The sequence below is a fragment of the Chenopodium album genome, chromosome 5 (assembly GCF_948465745.1).
Source record: "Chenopodium album chromosome 5, dcCheAlbu1.1, whole genome shotgun sequence".
Classification (NCBI taxonomy): Eukaryota; Viridiplantae; Streptophyta; class Magnoliopsida; order Caryophyllales; family Amaranthaceae; genus Chenopodium; species Chenopodium album.
This window is the reverse complement of record NC_137838.1, coordinates 66,347,026-66,368,115: the sequence shown is the minus strand read 5'-3', so window position 1 is coordinate 66,368,115 and position 21,090 is coordinate 66,347,026. Positions and strand designations below refer to the sequence as shown.

General features: G+C 32.2%; 1 protein-coding gene across 1 annotated transcript; it reads right to left on the bottom strand.

Moving 5' to 3' along the window:
- Nucleotides 1-19,878: 19,878 nt before the first annotated feature.
- LOC145633028 (uncharacterized) lies at nucleotides 19,879-20,439 on the bottom strand. The gene has a single exon (XM_081685335.1). It carries the CDS (start codon nucleotides 20,437-20,439, stop codon nucleotides 19,879-19,881), a length of 561 nt encoding a protein of 186 aa, XP_081541461.1.
- Nucleotides 20,440-21,090: the final 651 nt, after the last annotated feature.

Sequence of the window (21,090 nt, the reverse complement as noted above, 5' to 3'; positions counted from 1 at the left end):
GTTAAAGATTTGATTTTTATTGCTTAGTGACATGCTAGGGTTTGTTATTAATCTTGTTAGTACCATGCCTAGGATCTTGCTATTTTTTTTTATACTTTGATATTAACATGAACATGATTATGATTATAATTGTTATAATTTATGGTGATTATGAATATTATTATTATTATTATTATTATTATTATTATTATTATTATTATTATTATTATTATTATTATTATTATTATTATTATTTTGATGATGATTATTTTATCTATGATGATATTATTATTATTATGATGATTGTTATTATAATTTTATTATTCATGATTATTTATCATGTTGCTTGATACATTATTTATTTTTATTGCTTGATCACACCTTTTATGCATGTTTAAAGGGAATTAGTACTTGTAATCACGCTTAATAAGATAATTAATAATCTTGTTTAGGGTTAATTTGATTATAATTCAAGTGATCGTCAATAATAGATTTATTTGTGCATTAAATTCAACCAACATAGATAAACAGGTTTAGGGTAAACCTATTGATTGTATGTTAATTAGAAAGCGCACATGAATACGATCTGAATAAAGTAGAGGTCTATTATTAGGGCAGGTTCAATCTCTTTTAGGTTGGATTTGTACCTTCATCCCCGAACCCTTATTTGGTTATAGACCTTATGGAGTTGACGATCTCTTGGATCGTTAAGGGGTGTAACCTTCACCTCGTGAACGGTTTACAAGTTCCTAAAACTTGTTGGCGACTCTTTTTCTCTATCTTCTTCCCTTTTGGACGCCACCGTACTTTAGTGTATGATCATAGTGGGGTTCAAGCTAGTGGGATTAAAGCTTGAAATTATTCCCTACATACGTACACTAATGTTATTATTTGATACTAATGTTACAATTTTGATACTAAAATGACTATTTTAATACTAACATAAACTACCAAAGTTTTGATAGTTTCAATTCGGTAGTTCATGCACAAGTATCTTAGAGTAGTGTTTATAGTTTGGGATTATTTGTTAACCTTATACTAATTATAGTTATTTTAAATTGTAGGAGGATTCTCTTTGGTCATGATCAAGTGTAGCCGTACCTTTATTTCTCGTGATCAACGTACGTATAGGTGGCTAGGTCCTTGATACAACCTTTGAATGCGTGTTTTGGCAAATGTTTATTTAATTTAAATGATTGTTTAGATAAATGTTGCGTATGAATATTTAAATTAATGATTTTTATGATGAGTTAAAAATACATAATTTTATAATTTAACGGTTTGATTTTTAAAAGTGTTAATTGATTTAGTATAAGTCGTTTGATTTATAAATCACTTGATTGAATTAATATGCAGCTCGTTATGAGCCTGAGTATTTGATATTTTAATTGTCACTCTACTCGGGACTGGTTAAGTAAGACTATAAGATTTGTATGATCTGGTCTTTCATCGAGTATAGTTTAACTTGCTTGGGGGTGTGCACACTTAGGTGAAAAAAAAATGGTTTGGAAATATGTCTGAAAATTGAGAAGTTTATAAATTGGAAATTTATTGGTTTGGAAAACTTTTATTGATGAACATTACTACCCTTGGAAGGTTTAATTTTAGAAAGTCTAATTTTGAAAGTGACTTGTGGCAATTTAAATTTAACTGGTTATTTCGAAAGCATGTTTGCCTAATAAAAGTGTTTACATGCCTTGCACTTATACGTACTTAGCGTTTTTGCTAATCTGTTTTCCTTTTTGTTTTGGTTCGCCCTGTTTACCATTTTTGGTAAGCAGTCTTGATTTCAGGTGTGGAGTTGTTCGTGCGCATACTAGAGTCGGGATTGGGATCACATGATTAAGAGTTAAGTTTTATTTATGACTAGACAAGTTTTATTGAAGTAATTTGAAACAATTATTATGGTTATTCATAATATTAATAGGATAAATACACTTTAATAATCCCAACTATTGCCGATTTACCTACAACAATCCCAACTAAGGTTTATTTTTTAACAATCCTAACTATGCACCCAGTTTTCCTCCAACAGACCCAAAAACCGGTTACCTGTTGAAAGGGTAAACCTTTTTTAAAAAAACTTTTAAGCGCCACATGTCAGCACATGATTGGCTGCTTAATATAAAAAATAAAAAAAAAGAAAAAAAATTACCAAAAACCATCTCAGCCACCCTCCTCCTCCCTTCACCCACCATGAAACCTTAAGCCAACCACCAGCCACCCCAAAACCACCAGTCAACGAGCCCTCCCAACCCCCAAAACCACCAGCCACGCGAAAACCTCCCAACCTCCAAAACCACTGGCCACGACACAACAATTACTCCTCCAGATCGCCAACAATGACCCTCCCAACCCTCAAAACCACCAGCCACGATCCAACCCACTCCAACCCTTAATCGCCACCTGGTCACCGCAACAACAATAACAACTACAACAACAACAGATCTAGCCATCGACGTCGTCAACACATAAGCAGCCTCCAATAATCGGCGCAGGGGAGGTTGGGAAGTTTCGCTAGCACGCAGATTTAGGCAGAGAAGGAGATAAGGAGGGAAGTTTAGGTGGCTTCACGAGCAGAGCTAGGCGGAAAAGGAGGGAGGTTGGGGTGGTTTCGCGATTGGGTAAACAAGTGGGAGGTTAGGGTGGTTTCGCGATCGAGCAAACAGGTAGAAAGGGTGGTGATTTTGCGGATGGATGGGGGTTTAGGGTGGTTTCGTGGATGGCCGGCAAGTTGATGGTTGGGGGTTTAGGGTGGTTTCGCGGATGGCCGACAAGTTGATGACGGAATCTGGCTAGGCTACGGGGGATGGGGGTGGCTGTTAGGAAGGAGTTGTTTTTTTTATTTATTTTTTAATTATTATTTTTAATTTAAATTTTTTTTAACCACTCATGTGATGCCACGTGTCAAAGCAACATGTTATATTAGGTTGATGACCGGTTGGGTCTGCTCTAGGAAAACTGGGTGCATAGTTAGGATTGTTAAAAAATAAACCTTAGTTGGGATTGTTGTTGGTAAATCGGCAATAGTTGGGATTATTAAAGTGTATTTTTCCTTATTAATAAAAGTTAGTTATTTTTTCGCTGCAATTTGAGTAATTAGTTAAGCCTTACGTTTTCACGTGGCGGTAATACGCCCAAGTCTATCTCTACGGTATTTGTATATGTATAAATATAGTATTTACGTAGAGGGAGATTTGGGGGTGTTACAGTGGAAGAGTGGGCTGAGGTTTGATGTGATGTAGGTGATGGTGTGAATGGTGGTGATGCTGGAGGTGCTTCGAGGTTTGTGAGGTGTTTACGTGAGGAGTTGGGAGCAGGGGAGTGCTGATAAGTGGTTATTGTGGTGTAGGTTAATAAATTGGTGTAGCGATGGATAAATTGGGCCCCACTTAACAGTAACATTATCGGAAATCATTATCTGGTAGTGAAATATATAGTTAGGGATTTTGGGTGGTAGCAAAGTAAAATAAAAAATTAAACAAGTAGCAAATGTGACACAAGGTACTTTCGCTAGTAGCAAATGTCAAATTTTCCTAATTTTTACCGAACTGAAATTGTTTTTGTTGAACTTAAATTATTTTGGGAATTTCCATATGGTACTCCGTAGTACTCAACTTTTGACTTTTCATATGGTACCCAAATACATTTTTTCTTCCACGCAGTACCACCAACTTATAGTTAGGGGTGTAAATGAGCTGATACGTTTGTGAACTACTCACGAACAAGCTCGGTCAAAGCTTGGTCAAAACTCGTTTGTTAAGCTAACAAACAAGCTTGAACAAAAATCTTAAGCTCGTCAAATAGGTGAACAAAGCTCGAACAGCATCATGTTCGACTCGGTAATGTTCATGAACAACTCGTTTATATTAAGCCAATTTATATGTTTTTTTTACGCCTAATTAAAATTCGGAAAATTTATATATCTTTTATTCATACATATTTGTAAAAAGTACTAATTATTTCATCATGTAAAAAAAATGAAAACTCCGTCATTACCTTTTTCTATAGGATGTTATATCCAATCTATAGAAAAAGGTAATGGCGGAGTATGATTGATATTTAGATTTGCTCCGGTTGGTTAAGAGGAAAGGGATATAGGATGTTAAAGTATTATTGGGGTGATAGAGGAGAAAGAAAATGACACAGTTTTGGTTTGATAGTTGCTTGACACGATCTTGCTGTTAATTACCCTGTATAAAGTACTCTTGATTATACCACATTACCACCCAAGATGTTTAGCGAATAGAGAGTATTCGATGAGTTTTCCCGCGAGGGGATGGTGAACTGGTGTTGAAAAAGACATTGTTTGTAGGAGATGGGGAAGGTAAAGCAATGTAATCTATTAACCACTACTAAAACAGAACTTGTTGATATCACCATTGTCCACATGTCGCTTTCTCAATAAAAAAATTCCCGCCTAAATGCAATGATGATGTCGTTTTTTTTAACATTTTTGAAATTTAAATATTGGAGGCTTCTACATTACAACTAAAACCTATCAATTTATCGTAAATTAAAACAATTTTAAATAGCACACTAATAAACGACCTCACATATTGAACTATAATTAGACAACGTTGAACAAATACCATATCATAATTTTGATTAAAATAAAAATTTTAAAATTATAAAATATACATAATTCTTATTTATATTCATGTATATAGCGATTTATTTTTAATTTATACAAATTAAAAATAAGCTTTATATAAATCATGCATCGAACGGGTTCTAACCTAGTTAACGGAATAATTAACGGAGTGTCATTGTTTTAATTAAATATAATCTTGGGTGCTACCGTGTGGAAGAAAAATAATATGTGGGTACCATATGGAAAAACCAAAAGTTTAGTGGTATCATATGAAAAATTTATATTATTTTTACTAAACTAAAATTATTTATGATGAAGTAGAATTATTTTTATTAATTTTATATAATATTTCTTCTTTAAAGCTACTGATTTTTATTAAACTGAAATTATTTTCACTAAATTTTTTTTTTTAAATTAAAGTGAATAGGACCAAAATATTACAAATATTACGTAACAAATGAAAAAAAGTACTGTGATTATTAGAAAACGAGTAGAATGTTACAAATAATAATGTATGCCCATTATAGCTTGTAATTATCTCTTTTATGACTACCTTAAGTATGGTCTTAATAGCATCCTTGTAATCCTCCTTTGTCATTAGTTCACATTAACCCTCTCATGAATGGACTCTTCATTGTCCATATAAGTTACAATGTTCACATCTTGTATATATATAGATGATCATGAAATGGATGAATATAGACAATACAATTACCATCTACATCTCTCTCTAATCTTCCCCCTTTTCCCCTTATTTTATAATACGTTATCAGCACCATACTCTACCCAATTACATTGAAAGTCTTGATGTTCGATTAAGTACCTGATACTACATACCTTTGAATCATAATACTACATTATCGTAAGTCGACACTATGTAAGTATCCAAAATAATTATGAGTTGACTAATCATGTTAATATTCCGGATGAATAATTTTGTTTGAAATATGTGCACTAATAATCTGATTATTTGTATACTCTGTGAATAAGGCTATTTATTCATGATTTTAGCAAAGTTTATGATTATTTATAAATCATGTCAACGAATGCATGCAGACGTATATTCATCAATCATATAGTATAAATTACAATGAATTTGGAATTTTGGAGTATATGCACAGCAAACAAGTTTTATAATATACAATAGCATTTTATTTTATTATTTCATGTTTTATCCTTATTTTAAGTATATCATTCTTACTTTATTTGTATACATTAGTTGTTGGCCCGTGCGCTACGCGCGAGGTCCCCCAACGCTATTTTGCCGTCGTGATTAGTGTGTAATTAGTAGTAGTTTTTGTGTTAATGTAGTTTAATTTTGTTAATTGATAGGTTAGGTGTATGTTAAATTTTAAAAGGTTAGGAGTTAGTAATATTTTGTCAATGTCTATAAATATTTCTGTTGTTTAATACGAACGTCTTCTATAGTAGATTAATTCGGAATAATAAAAACTCCCGTAGTTTAGTGTTGTTAATTTGTTATAAGTGTCGTTTATCCTCTAATGTAATTTGCTATATTTTGATTGGTTATTGTGATATGTTTTGATTGATTATTTAAATTTGATTACGCTATATTAGATGACTTTAGTTTTTTTTTTATACTAATGTAAATATGAAAGTAATCATTAAAATATCTTGATGTTTAATATAATTTTTTATTGAAGGAGTTGAATTTTTATGGTATGACTAATATTTGATCTTTTGATAAGGCTAATATATCAGGCCTAAACTATTACATCTGGACTTAGAAACTAAATTGCAACACATAGTTTGATTGCTTGGGAATTCAATATCATAATCTATAGTATTTCTTAAATGGAAACTGATAACATAAAACGAAATTATAAGCATACAACAATACGGCTTAAGAAAAAATTTCTGTGCAAGTGGATGGAGTTAGTTGTGCTAGTACTAAATTATTTGTATAAAATTTTCACCACTAAATACTAAGTAGGTTGCTTTTGTACAACAATAAGAATTAAGAATTGTCTACAAGTGTGTTTAGATGATCATTGATTAAGATACCAAATCAAAAAAAGCCTAGGAATATTTATTTATTATCTATTATTTGTTGATTACTGTTGTGCAGGTGATCCCAAATATGAGCATTTGAAACAACTAGACAAAGCATCAGAGAAGTTGAAGCTTATAAAGGCACATTTACTTGATTATGATTCGTTTGCTGCTGAGAAGATTCCTTCAACTTCACTGTAGTACTATCTAGTGATAAAATAGACAACATTACTCTTAAGCCGGATTCTTAATCTATCAACCATCATAACCAACATATTTGTGCATATTGTATATCATTAAAAGAATCAATTGGAGTCTTAGTATGATCTTAGCATTAGAATCAATTTAAGTTCGGTAACTTGCAAAATACGATAATCGAATGTAAATAATTGTTTTTGTAAAAAGAATTACAAGGTAATATTGTAACTTTACATTATTTAATTTTAAGATACAATTTCTTCTAATGATATGTAAAACTTTTTTCGCTATTATCCATCCAACGTGCAAAATCCTCCAAAATTAAGTTGGTCGGTAGGAGATGATGATCTACTTATATGGAATATTATTCCATTTCTTTGATGTAGACACCAACACCATTGGCTTTACCGGCCAATTTGGGTTTTATTTAGGTGTTTAGTTGTCAAATTTTAAGTAATTTTATTTATTGACAACCCACCTAAATATATATATATATATATGTGTGTGTGTGTGTGTGTGTGTGTGTGTGTGTGTGTGTGTGTGTGTGTGTGTGTGTGTGTGTACGTATTATGGAAAATATCTAAAATTATAGATTTTCTCATATTCGCACACTTCTCCCAAGTTTATTTGTTGGAGTTTGGATTCATCTGATGGAAATTAATTCCATTTCTTTTACATAAAAACCCACTCCATTTGCTTTAATGCATAACTTGGGATTTATTTATACACTTTAACATTAATATGTTACTTCTGCAGTGAATTTAACCACCGACAACATAATTATATTAAAGTGCATTTTAAGGGAATACATTACCACCAACTTTGGTGCTGATTCCCTGTTTTACCATGAACTTTGCTGCTGATTGTGTTTTTATGTATAGATGGAATGGTATTTTTATGAATGCTGAAATTGTTTTTTGGTTTATAATAGGAAGGTGAAGTTGATATTTTTTGGTAATTATTGTTTGAGGCATTTTGTAAGTTGGGATGATAAGGAATTTGTGTTTTTCTTTTTGTAGAGAAGTTTTGGTTTCTATTTGTTTTGCAATGTGTCGGAATGAAGTATTTTGCATTTGTTCATTCAGATGTTGATTCCTATTTATAGTAAGAAAATGCATTTTTTTTTAAAATAAATTTTGTGATGAGAATTTTGTTTTGTAGTGCTTTTATTTGTGCTTTTTCAAATGCTCTTTATTAGATTGTATTTATGGTGGTTAAGTAGTTTTGTCTATCTGATTTTGATATGAATTAAAGAAGACTTTTTATTCTAATTATTATTTTAATTTAAGCTATATTAGTTTAATTAGAATTATAATTAGAGCTTCCTTTATTACTTGTTGATTTTTTAAACTAAATATTGTAACCTTTTTTATGATTTAGAAGGAAAAATAAATAAAACTTTTTGTTAAGCATAATTAATTTTTTTTAGACTACATATTGTCCGTATTCAACTTAAAGTTCCATGAGATATATATGTGTTATTAGGATTAGTTAGATTTAAGCTTGCTAATGATTAAGTGTATATTATGTTAAAATAATGTCCTATTATTGTCTTGCTTGGTAAATTAAGGTGCAAAAAATTAGTAATTTGGCAGTAATGGCACTTGTTATCTAAATTAGTGATGGTGCTTGTTACTTAATTAGTATTGGCACTTGATACTCCAACTATTAAAAGGTATTGGTTGTGTGAAATCAAATGCTTGGTATTGTTGCTTTGATTTTTTCTGTTTAAGGTGCCCATGGAAACAACTTTAAATGTATGGTGGAAGATAAATTGCAATGGTTGTCTTCTCTGAGTAAGTGCCATGCATGCTACTTTCTTGCGCTGCAGTATGTGTTTAAAGCAATGAAATGGAATCTTGCTGTAGCTTTGTTGATAAGAATATGTAAAGCTGAGCTTTATCAACAAACTAACAATAATAATTCATTCTGTATTGTAGCAGGACATTCATAATCGGATTAGATGATGTTCATCGCAATCATTCAGCTAAGTAGGATGTCCTGCATATGAAAACTAACTAGTGTTACAATAGATGATAATTAGTGCTACAATAGATGATAATTAGATGATGTAGCACTAACCTGTAGCACTAAATTCACCTTATAATCTATAATAGGTTAGTAGCTTGATAGGCTACTGTTGAAATTATCTACAGTTACTGCTGAATTTGCTTGCTTTATTCATATGCTGGAACGCTTTATATATTGTTGATGATGCTGCTTTGATATGTCAGCTACTTTTGTAGTGGCTGAATTTATATTGCTTGGCTTTAGATAGAGTGGTGAGATCTATGTCATAGTAAAATTAGTTAAGTTACATCAATACTTTAACTTGAGTATTTAGCTTGTATTTATTTTTCAGTTTGTACTTTGACAAATTCCAAAGGAGTTATTGTATTTGTGTTTTGATTAATAAGTATATAAGTTTGAAATTGACTGAGCAATTTTCATATATGTTACATGAATAATCAAGTTTTCTATTATCTATTTTCAATGCATTCAATTTATAGTCAATATGAAAGTCTTATTCTTGATGTAGTTATACCTGTATTTAATATATAGTTAATAAGCTGTTATAAATGTGGTCAATATTTATCAATATTATCTTTAATTGGAATTACTGTCAATGAGATGTTTTTCATACACAATTTACTAACTGATGTACTATATATGTTCAGAATTATTTAGTTCTGTATTAGTTTTTTATGCAGTTTCTATTGTAATGTGCAAGTAATTGAAGGAAAGTTTTGTGATAAGGTGTTTCAAAGGCTTGATTATTTTATATTTTTTGTATTTTACTATGTTTTTTTATGCAAATTCTTACAAAATAATTCATTGAGATTGAAATTGGCTGAAATTTCTTAGATTTTGTTTCTGTAAATGTTAAATAACAACTTTATTCTATTTGATATATATGCTTGCATTCTAATTATGAATTAATTCTTTTGATTACAGGAATTATGAGTCTATTCACAAGTTTACCTTCTCATTTGCTGTTTTTCAAAGATGAATATCGTAAAGAGTTGGTATGAAAAAAACGATTTGTTTAAGATGTTTTTGTTTCCTGTTCTTGGATATTTATCAATGATAATTTTGTTTTTCCTAGGTGTTTTTATTTCTTGGATTTAGATTTCAATAGAATTTCTAAAATTTATTTTGTAGGAGTTACCGGAGAGTTGGACATCTATGTTAACTGGTGTATCTAGTCCAGTGGAAGTCATTCGTGGCAGCAATAGTCGTGTATGGACTGTTCAGTTGCTGAAAGTGACAGAGCATAGTAAGGAATTTATGCCATTAGACTTTGGCTGGGAAGGGTTTGTCAATGATTATCGAATTTGTGAAGGTGAAATCCTTATCGTATATTATTGTGGGAATAGGAGATTTTATGTAAGAATATTTTCATCGTCGATGGTGGAAAGGTTTGGTTCTATGGAACCTTTACATAGGTCTATGTCAAGTGGTGGAATTGGTTCTTCTAATGTTGATTTTCTTGCTGACCTAGGAATTGGGAATCAGCCATGGTTCCCTTGGGTGATTACACCAGCATGCTATGAAGAAGATACTTTGGTTAGTATCTTTTTCTATTTATTTAAGTTATGAATATAAAATTTTAAATAAGTGATCTTATTGTACAAAATGCATTTTATGTGTTACATGTGCAGGAAATTCCAGTAGCTTTTGGTAATCAGGTGTTTGATCATGTCAATATGCGGACTGAAATTCAAATGCGATTTGGAGATAGAAGTTGGGATTCTGCTGTCAAAATTTGTTCCTGATTGAACGGAAACATTCATAGTAGGATAATGAGTGGAATTTCGCAAGTGATTGCCAATGGTCAGTTAGAATATGGGAAAATCGGAATTGTATTTTTGCAGAGCAATGATCTGATTGTGCTTGAGATTGTGTTTCTTTAGATGTTGATTTAGTGATAGGTTATTGTAACGCTTGAGAAATGGAGCTGTAATAATAAATGAAGATTTGAGATCTTCTACAATGTAATGTTTTTTATGATAATAAACTATGCAGAGGGTTATTTTGAGCTCCCTAATTAACTTAATATGTTAAATCAGTTTTATTTAAATATCATTATTTATGTTCTACATTTGTTGAAGATTAGTGAATAATAATTTATACTACTGTTAAACAGATTTGTCATCTTATTGCATTATGTTTGTTGTTTCAGCTTTTATCATGCCATTGAAACTTTTACAGCATATCAGCTCTTATTATTATTATTTTTTTTTTACCAATTTCACATGGCTACAGGTTTATAAGATGTTGACACTTTAATGACATACTGAATTTGGCAGAATTGGTAATTTGTGTAATTGGACCGTGTCGTAAATTTTGACTTTAAAAATCAATCAATGTAAGCAAATTTGATTCAATTACAGTAGGTTCTAATTAGTAAAGGTAGAAGAAGTGGACTTTTTAATATAGCTTTATAAAATAGCTAATGGCATCGTATTTATTAGTTGAATGTAATTAAAATGTTACTTTTTTATTGTTTGCTTTTATATGTTATATGTATAGTACTCAAGGTACAAAGTTGGATTCTTTAAGTAATCACTGGTTTTTACTTTTATTTTTGTGTTGCTTATAAGATGGCTATGTTTAGTTATTTATTTATTATATATAGAGGTGTAATATGCTTGGAAATTTTAGCTTAGTCGTTGTCGTAGAATTCCCGAGCTAGGAATAATGGTATTGGATCTAAAGGTTTCTATATCTTCTAAATTAGGTTTATATTTATTTCTGTTTGTTGTATTTAATTGGAATTTATTTTTGGTTTTAGGATTGCAATTATCCCTTAATGGAGTGGGTTTTAAAAGTGGAAGAAGAACATCAAGAAGTTGTGGTATAATTCTACTTTTTAAGAGATGAATGATAGAAGAATATTTATTTCTTAGACTTATTTACAGCTGCTGATTGTTTGTTTTTGTATAGGAGATTCCGTCTTTGTTTTATCATATTTTAGCACATCGCTGTGGAGGCTCTCGAATTTATCGGGGCAATAATGGAGTCTCATGGAACATAGTTATTTATAAAACCTGCATTGACAATCAGATTACTGGTATGTATATTGATGCAGGGTGGAAGGAATTTATGTCAGATAATGATATCGTAGTAGGAGATATTTTGGTAATCTATTTTATGAGTGATTTTGTTTTTCACTCTAAAATTTATACTTGTGATGGAGTGGAGAAAACTCATGTAAACATCCCTACTGCTGTTACTATTCCTATTCGAAGAAGGCTTCCTCTTAGTATTGGGCAAATGGATGCACATTTAACTCAAATGCAGGCAGAATGTCCTGAACCGTCGTTTAAGTATGTATTTGATCGTCAATCTATTCAACAAGGCATAATTGTAAGTACTGTGTTGAATTTTAAGTTTGTTGAGAGTATTTTGTGCTTAAAAATTCTGACATTGTCTTATTTATTTGTGCAGCTTGTTCCTGTGCCTTTTTCTAGGGTTCATTTTCATGATATGGATTCGTGTATTATGGCTTTATTATGCCATAGAAAGAAACAGTGGCATGTTGAGCTTCAGTTAATGAAGGAGAACAATTTGATTACTTATAGTTTATTGAAGAACGATGTAAATGGGTTCTATGAAGATCAGGCTATTGTTGATGGAGTTGGGGCCATAATTGTTTATCGACATGGGAACGCTATTTTGTTTGAGTTGATGCTTGGACCAGTTTAGGCATTTAGGTTTAATATGTTTATTTAGGATGTAAAATATCTAATAATTTTCTAATGTTAATGGCTTCTATAGTAGTGTACTTTTAACTCTTGCCTTGTATCCGTTGTTTCAACTTATTATATAAAAAGTTCTTTGATTGAATGTGAAAGTCTTATAATTTTAATATATTTTGAGATTCCTTTTGTGTTCTTTGTAGCTTTTGTATTTTATATCTTGAGCAGGATAATATCATGAAGGTAAAAAGTATATGAATAGAAATACATTTCTACATTTTCTTATATATATATATATATATATATATATATATATATATATATATATATATATATATATATATATATATATATATATATATATATATATATATATACATATACATATATATTATATATAAATGTACATATTAGCATAGTAGTACATAATAACATAATTTAAGTTGGGTGTTTTCCTGGAACACTTACTATTGTTAGTGTTCCTGGGAAACCCCTTAAAATATATTTGTCTGCAGCATCTAATTCCTATATACATGAGATTCTAGACAGAAAGCAGAGATTTAATCTTATGTGATGCTGGGGTTCTACATAAGATATTTAGGCAACTAAGTGCTGTACTGATAAATATTTTTATACGCAGTCTCAGCAGAAGAAAAATGTTAATAGTTGCCCATATACTTATAGCCTAGCAAAAGGTTTATTATTGAAAAGAGGTGCAGATAGTGCACCTTAGGTAGATGATGTTAAGTGCTTCAGTAATTTACTACATATTTCCTTTGTCTTTGAACTACTAAGTCTCCTTGGTTGAAGTGTCTGATGGTGTTTTCTTCACCTTCTCTGTCTTCACTATCACAGGTGTGTCTAGCTTTTGTTGAGGCTGCGGAATCTGAGGTACATCATTGATACCCTCTATTCCTAGAGAAATTCCAGGGTTTTGACCTCTAGTGTGCTTTTTCTGGGTCATTCCCCCAAAGCAAAGTTTTTTCTTGGCACCGGTTTGTGATGTCTGCAGTTCCAAATCGGTTTCCTGATCTCCGGATTCCATAGGGCTTTTCCCTAATGATTTTTTGCGCTTAAGAGTTTCAGCACTGTCCTGAGGTGATGTAGCTATTTCAGTGTAAATGCTTCCCTCAGTTTGTTCCTCTGAAGATTTCTTCATTTTTGGAGTTGGAATAAATGGCTCAGATGGTCCAGATACAATGGTATTTTCTAAATGCTTCTCCATTGAATTTTTTCCTTGATCGGTATTGGTTACAGTGTCTTGAATGTTCTGTTGTGTGTCAAGACTTTCTTTGAGCTCAATTGTTTTAAGAGTCCACTCTAGCACATTATTTTGACCTAAGTGTCGAGTAGGCCCTACTTTAATATAGAACGGAGTGCTGCTCAGCATGTCTTGAATAGCTCTGAAAGCGTCTTGATCATCCTGTATTGATATTTTAGAATGGTTAGTAACAGAATGTACTCAAAATAGTATTCTTTTTCTTCTTTCTATTTTCTGTTCTTGTTTTTTTCCCCTTATTATTCTGGTCTTTATTCATCTATAAAGTTTTGATGCACAAATTTGTTTTGTATCAAAATCATTATAATCAATTAATGTATGGTTTAATTGGTTTAAGAATATGTTTATTTTGATTTATAATTAGTGTGAATCTTATGTTCTGGTGCAATAGTTGTAAGTTATAGTGCATGTGTAAGTTTGACTAAAAGATTCAACTCACCGCTTCTTTCATGGCGTAGATTATAGCTGCTGTTTTTCTGAACAATCTTTCTGTGTCATCATTGAATGTTGTGAAGGCCATTGTTCCTGTGTCATCTTTAGCTTCAAATTTGAAAGTTATCCTGATATAATTTTAAATAATATCTGTTAGTAGTAGCAGCTAGAAATGAAGCTCGATGTAAATGTTTGCTGATATTATACCTCTCAGTACTGATGCATTCCTTATTTGAACATGCAGAGCAAGAATAGCGTTTCTGCAAAGGAAGGTTGGTGCGTTTCCAGCAGTTTGAACATCCAGTATAAGCATTCACCTTTTCTAGTTCTGCGTTTTCAATGGTTACTTCGATCCAGAGGACTTATTCTTGTAAGGTGTTGCTAGGCTACATTTACAATATAATTGATGATGGTTTTGTTAGTGTCACAATATTAGATTTACTGTGAAGTTATTGAAATAGAGTATAGTGCATGACTTTTTACCTTTTTCTGCCTGAGTTCAGCAATGGATAGTATTTTCTTGTTTTCACTTGGATATCTGATTTCTAATACCCTTGCTTGTCTATCCATTACCCTTTGATAGAAAAGGTTAGCCCTTGCAAAATAGTAGTAGCAAAGAAGAAAATATTAGGCTTGGTAAAATAGTAGTAGCAAAGAAGATTATTTATGTATAGAGCATTTTTTTTATAGGTTTAGTTTAAGAAATTACCAGTCAGACAGAACAGTTGCTCGATTTCCCTTGGGTTCATATACTATTCGAGTGGACATACCAAAATTCATTGAAAAGCCTATTTGCAGCATATAGTAGTTAATTATTGATAGCAATGAATCATTTACGTAGCTAAACTATAATAATTACTGTCTTACCACGGCGAGTATTTGGCTTAAGAGCCCTGAAACCAATAACCTTAAATGTTTCTGCCCAATTTGATAGCTTATCAAAATATTTTGGAGCTGTAAGGTCATTCCACATTGAGATAGTAAGTGGTTGATCACAGCTGTTACAAAAACATGTATTTGATAAGGACACTAATATATAGCTTTTATAAAGAAATGTATATAGTGTTTACACCTGAACAATTAGTTTGATGAGAATGAACCTTTCATCAGTGATTACTATTTCGCGGACCAAGCTTTCTCGCTTTCCCTCCCTGGGTTCAATTTTTCCTGGTTCTTCTTCAACAAATAATACAACACCCACTACATCTGCCATTTACAAAAAATTCTATAAGTGGTTGTATTTTTTATTTCTAAAAGCACATTGTTAATTTAGAATATTATACCGTATTTTTCATCAGGATCTACTGCACGAGGTATACTTGCTAGTGGCTTATAGTTAGGTTGAACTGGTCCAAGTTCTGGATGAATGGGCTGAATAACAGTTTTACTACCAAAAGTCATTTGGTAAGGAAACTGATCGATCTCAGTTCTCCATTTTTCATCTATGAACTTAATTGGTGCAGCAGAAATGTCGTATTCTCCTAGATATTGTAATGCATCTTCAAAAGCTTCAATTTGATCACCAAATAAAGTACCACGCATCCTATTACCCTACAATATGCATAACATAAAACAATTTTAATGTGCACATTTATGATAATACAGTGGTAGGTCGAAGGTGGTAAGTATATATATACCCTAATTTTAAGTAAGGAGAATAAAATCTGTGATTTTTTCCATCTAAGGTAGTGTTTATTTTGTGAGGCAATGTCTGTACTTGTGAACAATAAAGTGATAAAAAGATTGTTTGTAAAGATTCTAACACTATTAAGTCATATATATCATCATTGTAAGAAGAAGTCTTTAACAAGATGCTTATAATTAATTTCTGTTTTTTTTCTTCCATCATCAGTACCTATTTATTTTCTATTTAAAAAAACCTTGCTTGAAAATGTTTGAAATATAGCATGAAATATATTATGGGCTGTAAAATTCTAATTATGCATGCAGATGTATTTTTGTTTTAATTATAATATTTCAACTATTTAAATGACTTGAACAGAATTAAGTTGCTTTACAGTATTTCTAAGTAATTTACTACACAGTTCATAATTTTGTTTGATATAGGTTAGATTACAGCTAGTCATGCTTTAAAATATAAATAATGCAACAATATGAATCTTTTTTTACAGTATATTCTTTCAATTTGAATATGAAAATTGCAGATCTAGGATGCAATGATATCTAAAGCAATAAATCTATACCTTTTCATCTTTAAGAAGTAAAGTTTGGAATCTAACTGTTTTTTTGGAAGATAGTATGTCCCTTCCCTTCTCAGCAACAACCACTCTTACTATATAAGCTTTGCTTGCTGCATTTAATTGATTCAAGTACACATATTCTGGCTTTTGTCTGACTGCTTTGTATTTGTGTTCTATTGAAATAAATGTGTCCAGAGAAATTTGTTTAGAACTAACAGGTAATGTAAGTGTATAATTTTAGAACAAACAATAGCTAATCTAAATAGGAAATCATATTTCAAAGAATTTCAGTTCGAAAAAAGGCAGCAAGCTAATAAAAATATAAAGCAGACAACAATTTGACAAAAAGAACTATACCTTCCATGGCTAATGTGCTTGCTGTAAGTTTGATCTTTTGAGTGAAAAAAACGAATGTTAGGATTGCATTTAGTTTGACATTACTTAGGACAGAATATAAAATAAAAAAATGCAAAACAGTGATGCAAATAATAAGCAGACTAAGGAAAAGCTTTTTTTCAACTTTACTGTTTACACTGTGCAACCCATACTTGTGAAAAAGAATTGTAAGGTACTCTATGTACCTGAAATAATTTTTAAACCCTTGTAGAATGCAATTTTTCATTTAAATAATAGAGTAATGGTAGATTTTTTTTTTATGCAGTACATATGAATTTATCACAACCACAATTAGGCAAAAGAATGGGGAACAATATTGCTATTTTTAAGGAATTGGATTTTATACATTGGCAAAGGCTAAAATCGGATTACAGATATTGCATAGGTTTTAACAATTTCTTAACTTTTTTTATTTTTAAAAACAAAAAAAAGTCATACAAGTCATTTTAATATTCTGATTTTTAAGTATATACATATAACTTACAAAAAGTTGAAAAAGCATACTGGGTTTTTTTGTTTTTTTTTTTTGTTTTTTGTTTTAACTTAAACCTAAACAATTTGTTGCTTTGGCCACATCTAATATTTTCCAAATACATGTTTTTGTCTTCATTAAATGCTACCTGAAATATTAATGAAATGAATTGTCAGCATAAACACAATTTCAAATTCTACTTAGTGCATATAAGATATGCTATTTATAGGTGGCTTCCTAATAAGGCAAAAACGTAACTTCATCTCCAAAAGTTGTTTTCTGCATCATAAAAACGATAAATTACTAATTAAATTATCAACTGACTACGAATAAGTAATGTAATGAAAACTGATATATAATAAGAGTTGAACTTACTTATTCTAGCTACTGCGTAGTAATCTAAATTACTCCTGCCAATTTTAGCACGGTATAGGAGACGATTTTTTAACACAGTTCTTTGGACATTGGCCAGTAGGAGCAACTGATATAACTTTCACTTTGCTGGCTGATCGTGCTCGTGATAGAGCAACATACAATTGACCATGTGAGAAACATGATCGAGGGAGATAAATTAACACTTGATCTAAGGTCTGCCCTTGTGACTTATTAATGGTCATTGCAAAGCTTAGTTTGATTGGAAATTGGCTTCTTTGAAACTGAAAAGGATACTTCTGGGAACTTGATGGCCTGAGTTTAATTCTTGGTATAAAAACATGCTCTCCTTGATGTTGGCCAATGGAAATGACACACTCAATTAAATTAGGAAAAAAACGCTTGCATATAAGGCGTGTTCCATTGCATAGACCAGAAGAAGGCAAAAGGTTTCTGAGCAATATTACTGGGCAGTTTTCTTTTAGCACAAGGTTGTGAGGACTGAGTCCTCCTGGGCACAATTTATTTAGAAAGTCTGTAGGACATACACTGCCAGTATCATCCAAAATACTGTCATAGCTTGTATAAGTTACAGCTTGTCCCGGGAATCTTTCAATCATGAAAGAATTGATGTTATCAACATCTTCATTTATCGGTGTCAAAACAGCCCTTCTAGAAAAGATTTGATGATCTAAAGCACTTGAATCAAGCTCTAGAAAAGAATGCTCAAGCACCAGAAGCATTGGATTATCATCAGGCTCAAAAGTATACACTATCTGCGCTGGTAACTCAACAAAGTCACTTTCTTTACTTTGCAATTCACCATTTCCTAATGTAAGTAAAAACTGAGAAAATGAAGGATCTTCTCTAGCTCTTAAGTTTTTTGTTAATCTGAATCTTCTCAAGTGGTGCCATATATAAGAACTGACAACGCTTGCTTCAACTGCTTCTTTCTGAGTCTTATTAGGAACAACGGGCAACACTTGTCGGAAGTCTCCACCAAAAACAATTACTTTCCCACCAAACAAAACATCATTATCACATATGTCCCGTAAGAGAAGGTCTAGCGACTCTATATTCTGTTTGTTAGCCATTGATGCTTCGTCCCATATTATAAGAGTTGTTTCTTGTATCAATGCAGCCAGGCTACTTTGCTTAGAAACACTACATGCCAATGAATCATCACTATCTACGGGAATTTTAAATCTCGAATGTGCTGTTCTGCCAGATGGAATATTTGCAGTCGCTATTCCAGATGTAGCTGTTGGCAAAACAATTTTATTCATAAGACGGATCTCAGCATACAACGCATTATATAGGAATGTTTTACCCGTTCCACCAGGACCATCTACAAAGAAAGCCCCTGGTTTTCCTTCGACAATATGCTGCATTATAGAAGTAAATATTTCCCTTTGTGCTGAATTTAATAAGCTGCAGCAGTCTATGCATGCCTGAGGAATTGGAGCATCCAATGCGTCCTGAATATCTTTTGTTCTATCTATTTCTGTATCATTGTTGTTTATTAAAACAACTAGACCACACTCACCTAACGATTTCCCCATGGCCTCTAGATGTTGCTCCATTGACTTGACTGTTAGTTTTTTAATTTTGCTTTCAGCACCAGAATACTTTCTTGCAAAATCTTCTGACAATGCAGAATAGTACTTGTACCATAATTGTTCAGCATTGCTCGGTTGACAGAATATGAGAACAGTTGCAAATAAACGACGTAGGGCCACCGATAGCTGAATTTCAGTAGCTTCAACTAAACAAATACTTGCAGCATCATCTTCTTCCAAAATACCCGCTGCAAGACAAGCTTCTTTGAAACTTGCATACACATAACCTTTAACTGTACGAAGATCTGTAAAAGACTTTGGATTGTTCGCATGTAATAGGAGCAATCGAAGATAAAAGCGCTCACCTTCAGAAGAGGCCACAAAAGCTAATCGGCCCATCATTGGCTTTTTAGACTGACGCTTATACCATGCTTTCTTAGAGGCATCCCACTTTTAGTGCTCTGGAAATTCCCCATTCTCAGTAGCTGCATTCATACGAAAGAACTCTGTTAAAGGAGTCTTAGCATACGCACCACTTGCAATGCCCACATCTAAATGTTCATAGGGGCGTACACAAACTGTGTTCATGTCTGGAATATGAACAGAAAGAGGCAAGACCGGTGGATACATCTCAAATAAATCAAACCCAAAAATTCTCCAGGCTGCTTCACAAGGTGACACCTATCTTCCTGACTGAAATTGAGCAATTTCATCACCCCAATTTGCATCTTCAGCTGACACGTTAAAGGCCACCCGATCATGTCCTTTGTAAACATATTTATACAGATACTTTACTGCTTTTATAGTTGAACATACTTCGACATTTAGATGACAGTCAAAGAGAGCTGTAAGATAAGGATTATATGGCACAACCCAACGGTTATCTAATCGAGCATTTCTGACCTTCACTTTTTCTCCAGTATCTGTTCTTTGATAACAAGGATAACCATCCTTATTTGTCGTAGTCTGTGCAGTGTATTGCTTCGGATACCCATTTTTACAAGAAATGACATTGTCTCTCTTTCGCATACAAGGGCACTCTGGATTTAGCTCGCCACATGGTCCATGCATCATATGCCTTAAAACAATTGCACGTAATTCAGGCTGAGTCACAGGAGGTATCTCTGCACAAACATACTTGTCATAATCAGCAGGACACTTCATCTTATATTGCTGCTGCAAAATCAATAGGAAATGAGCATGTGGCAATCCTCTCTTCTGAAACTCTACAACATATATCATTGTTGCCACTTCACCGAAGACCTTGTCTTTCTTGATTTTTTTTAAGAGCAATCAACTTTTCTCGGAAAATTCGAGCAACTAAATCTGGCCGATCTTGTGCAGTCTCACTAGGCTCTAATTCCGCTTTTATTTCTGCCCAATTAGCGTTACATGTCATGGTGACAAAGAGATCAGGCTTCCCATACTTCTGCACAAGGGCCATTGCATTTAAGTATCTCCTTTTCATATCACGAGGCCCTCCTATAAAAGATGGTGGCAAAATGAACTTATGTCCAACATTGGCTGCACTTGTCTCTCCACTTTGTACAGTGTCAAGAATACCTTTGTAGAGATCAGCTCTTATTGTATCCTGATTTTGTCGGAAAAAATCTAATCTTGTGTTTTCAACTTTGATGTACATATCTGTGATATATTGCAAAAATGCACGACCTGCTCTTAAAAGCATGTTTCCTACTCTGATCTGCAGCTTATAAGCATAATATTCTCTAGCAGAGATATATCTATCAGCTTTTGTTTTTCTTCTACGAGCTCCTACAAACATTAACAGAGATAAATAACTAAGAGGCACCATATATATATATAAAACAACAGTTATAAAATAAATTGCATGATACATCCGAAAGTTGCAAGTATTTACGAGTTTCTTCTGCA

Coding starts and splice junctions, on each gene's coding strand:
- LOC145633028 (XM_081685335.1), bottom strand. CDS start 20,439: ATGATATATGTTGTAGAGTTTCAGAAGAGAGGATTGCCACATGCTCAT.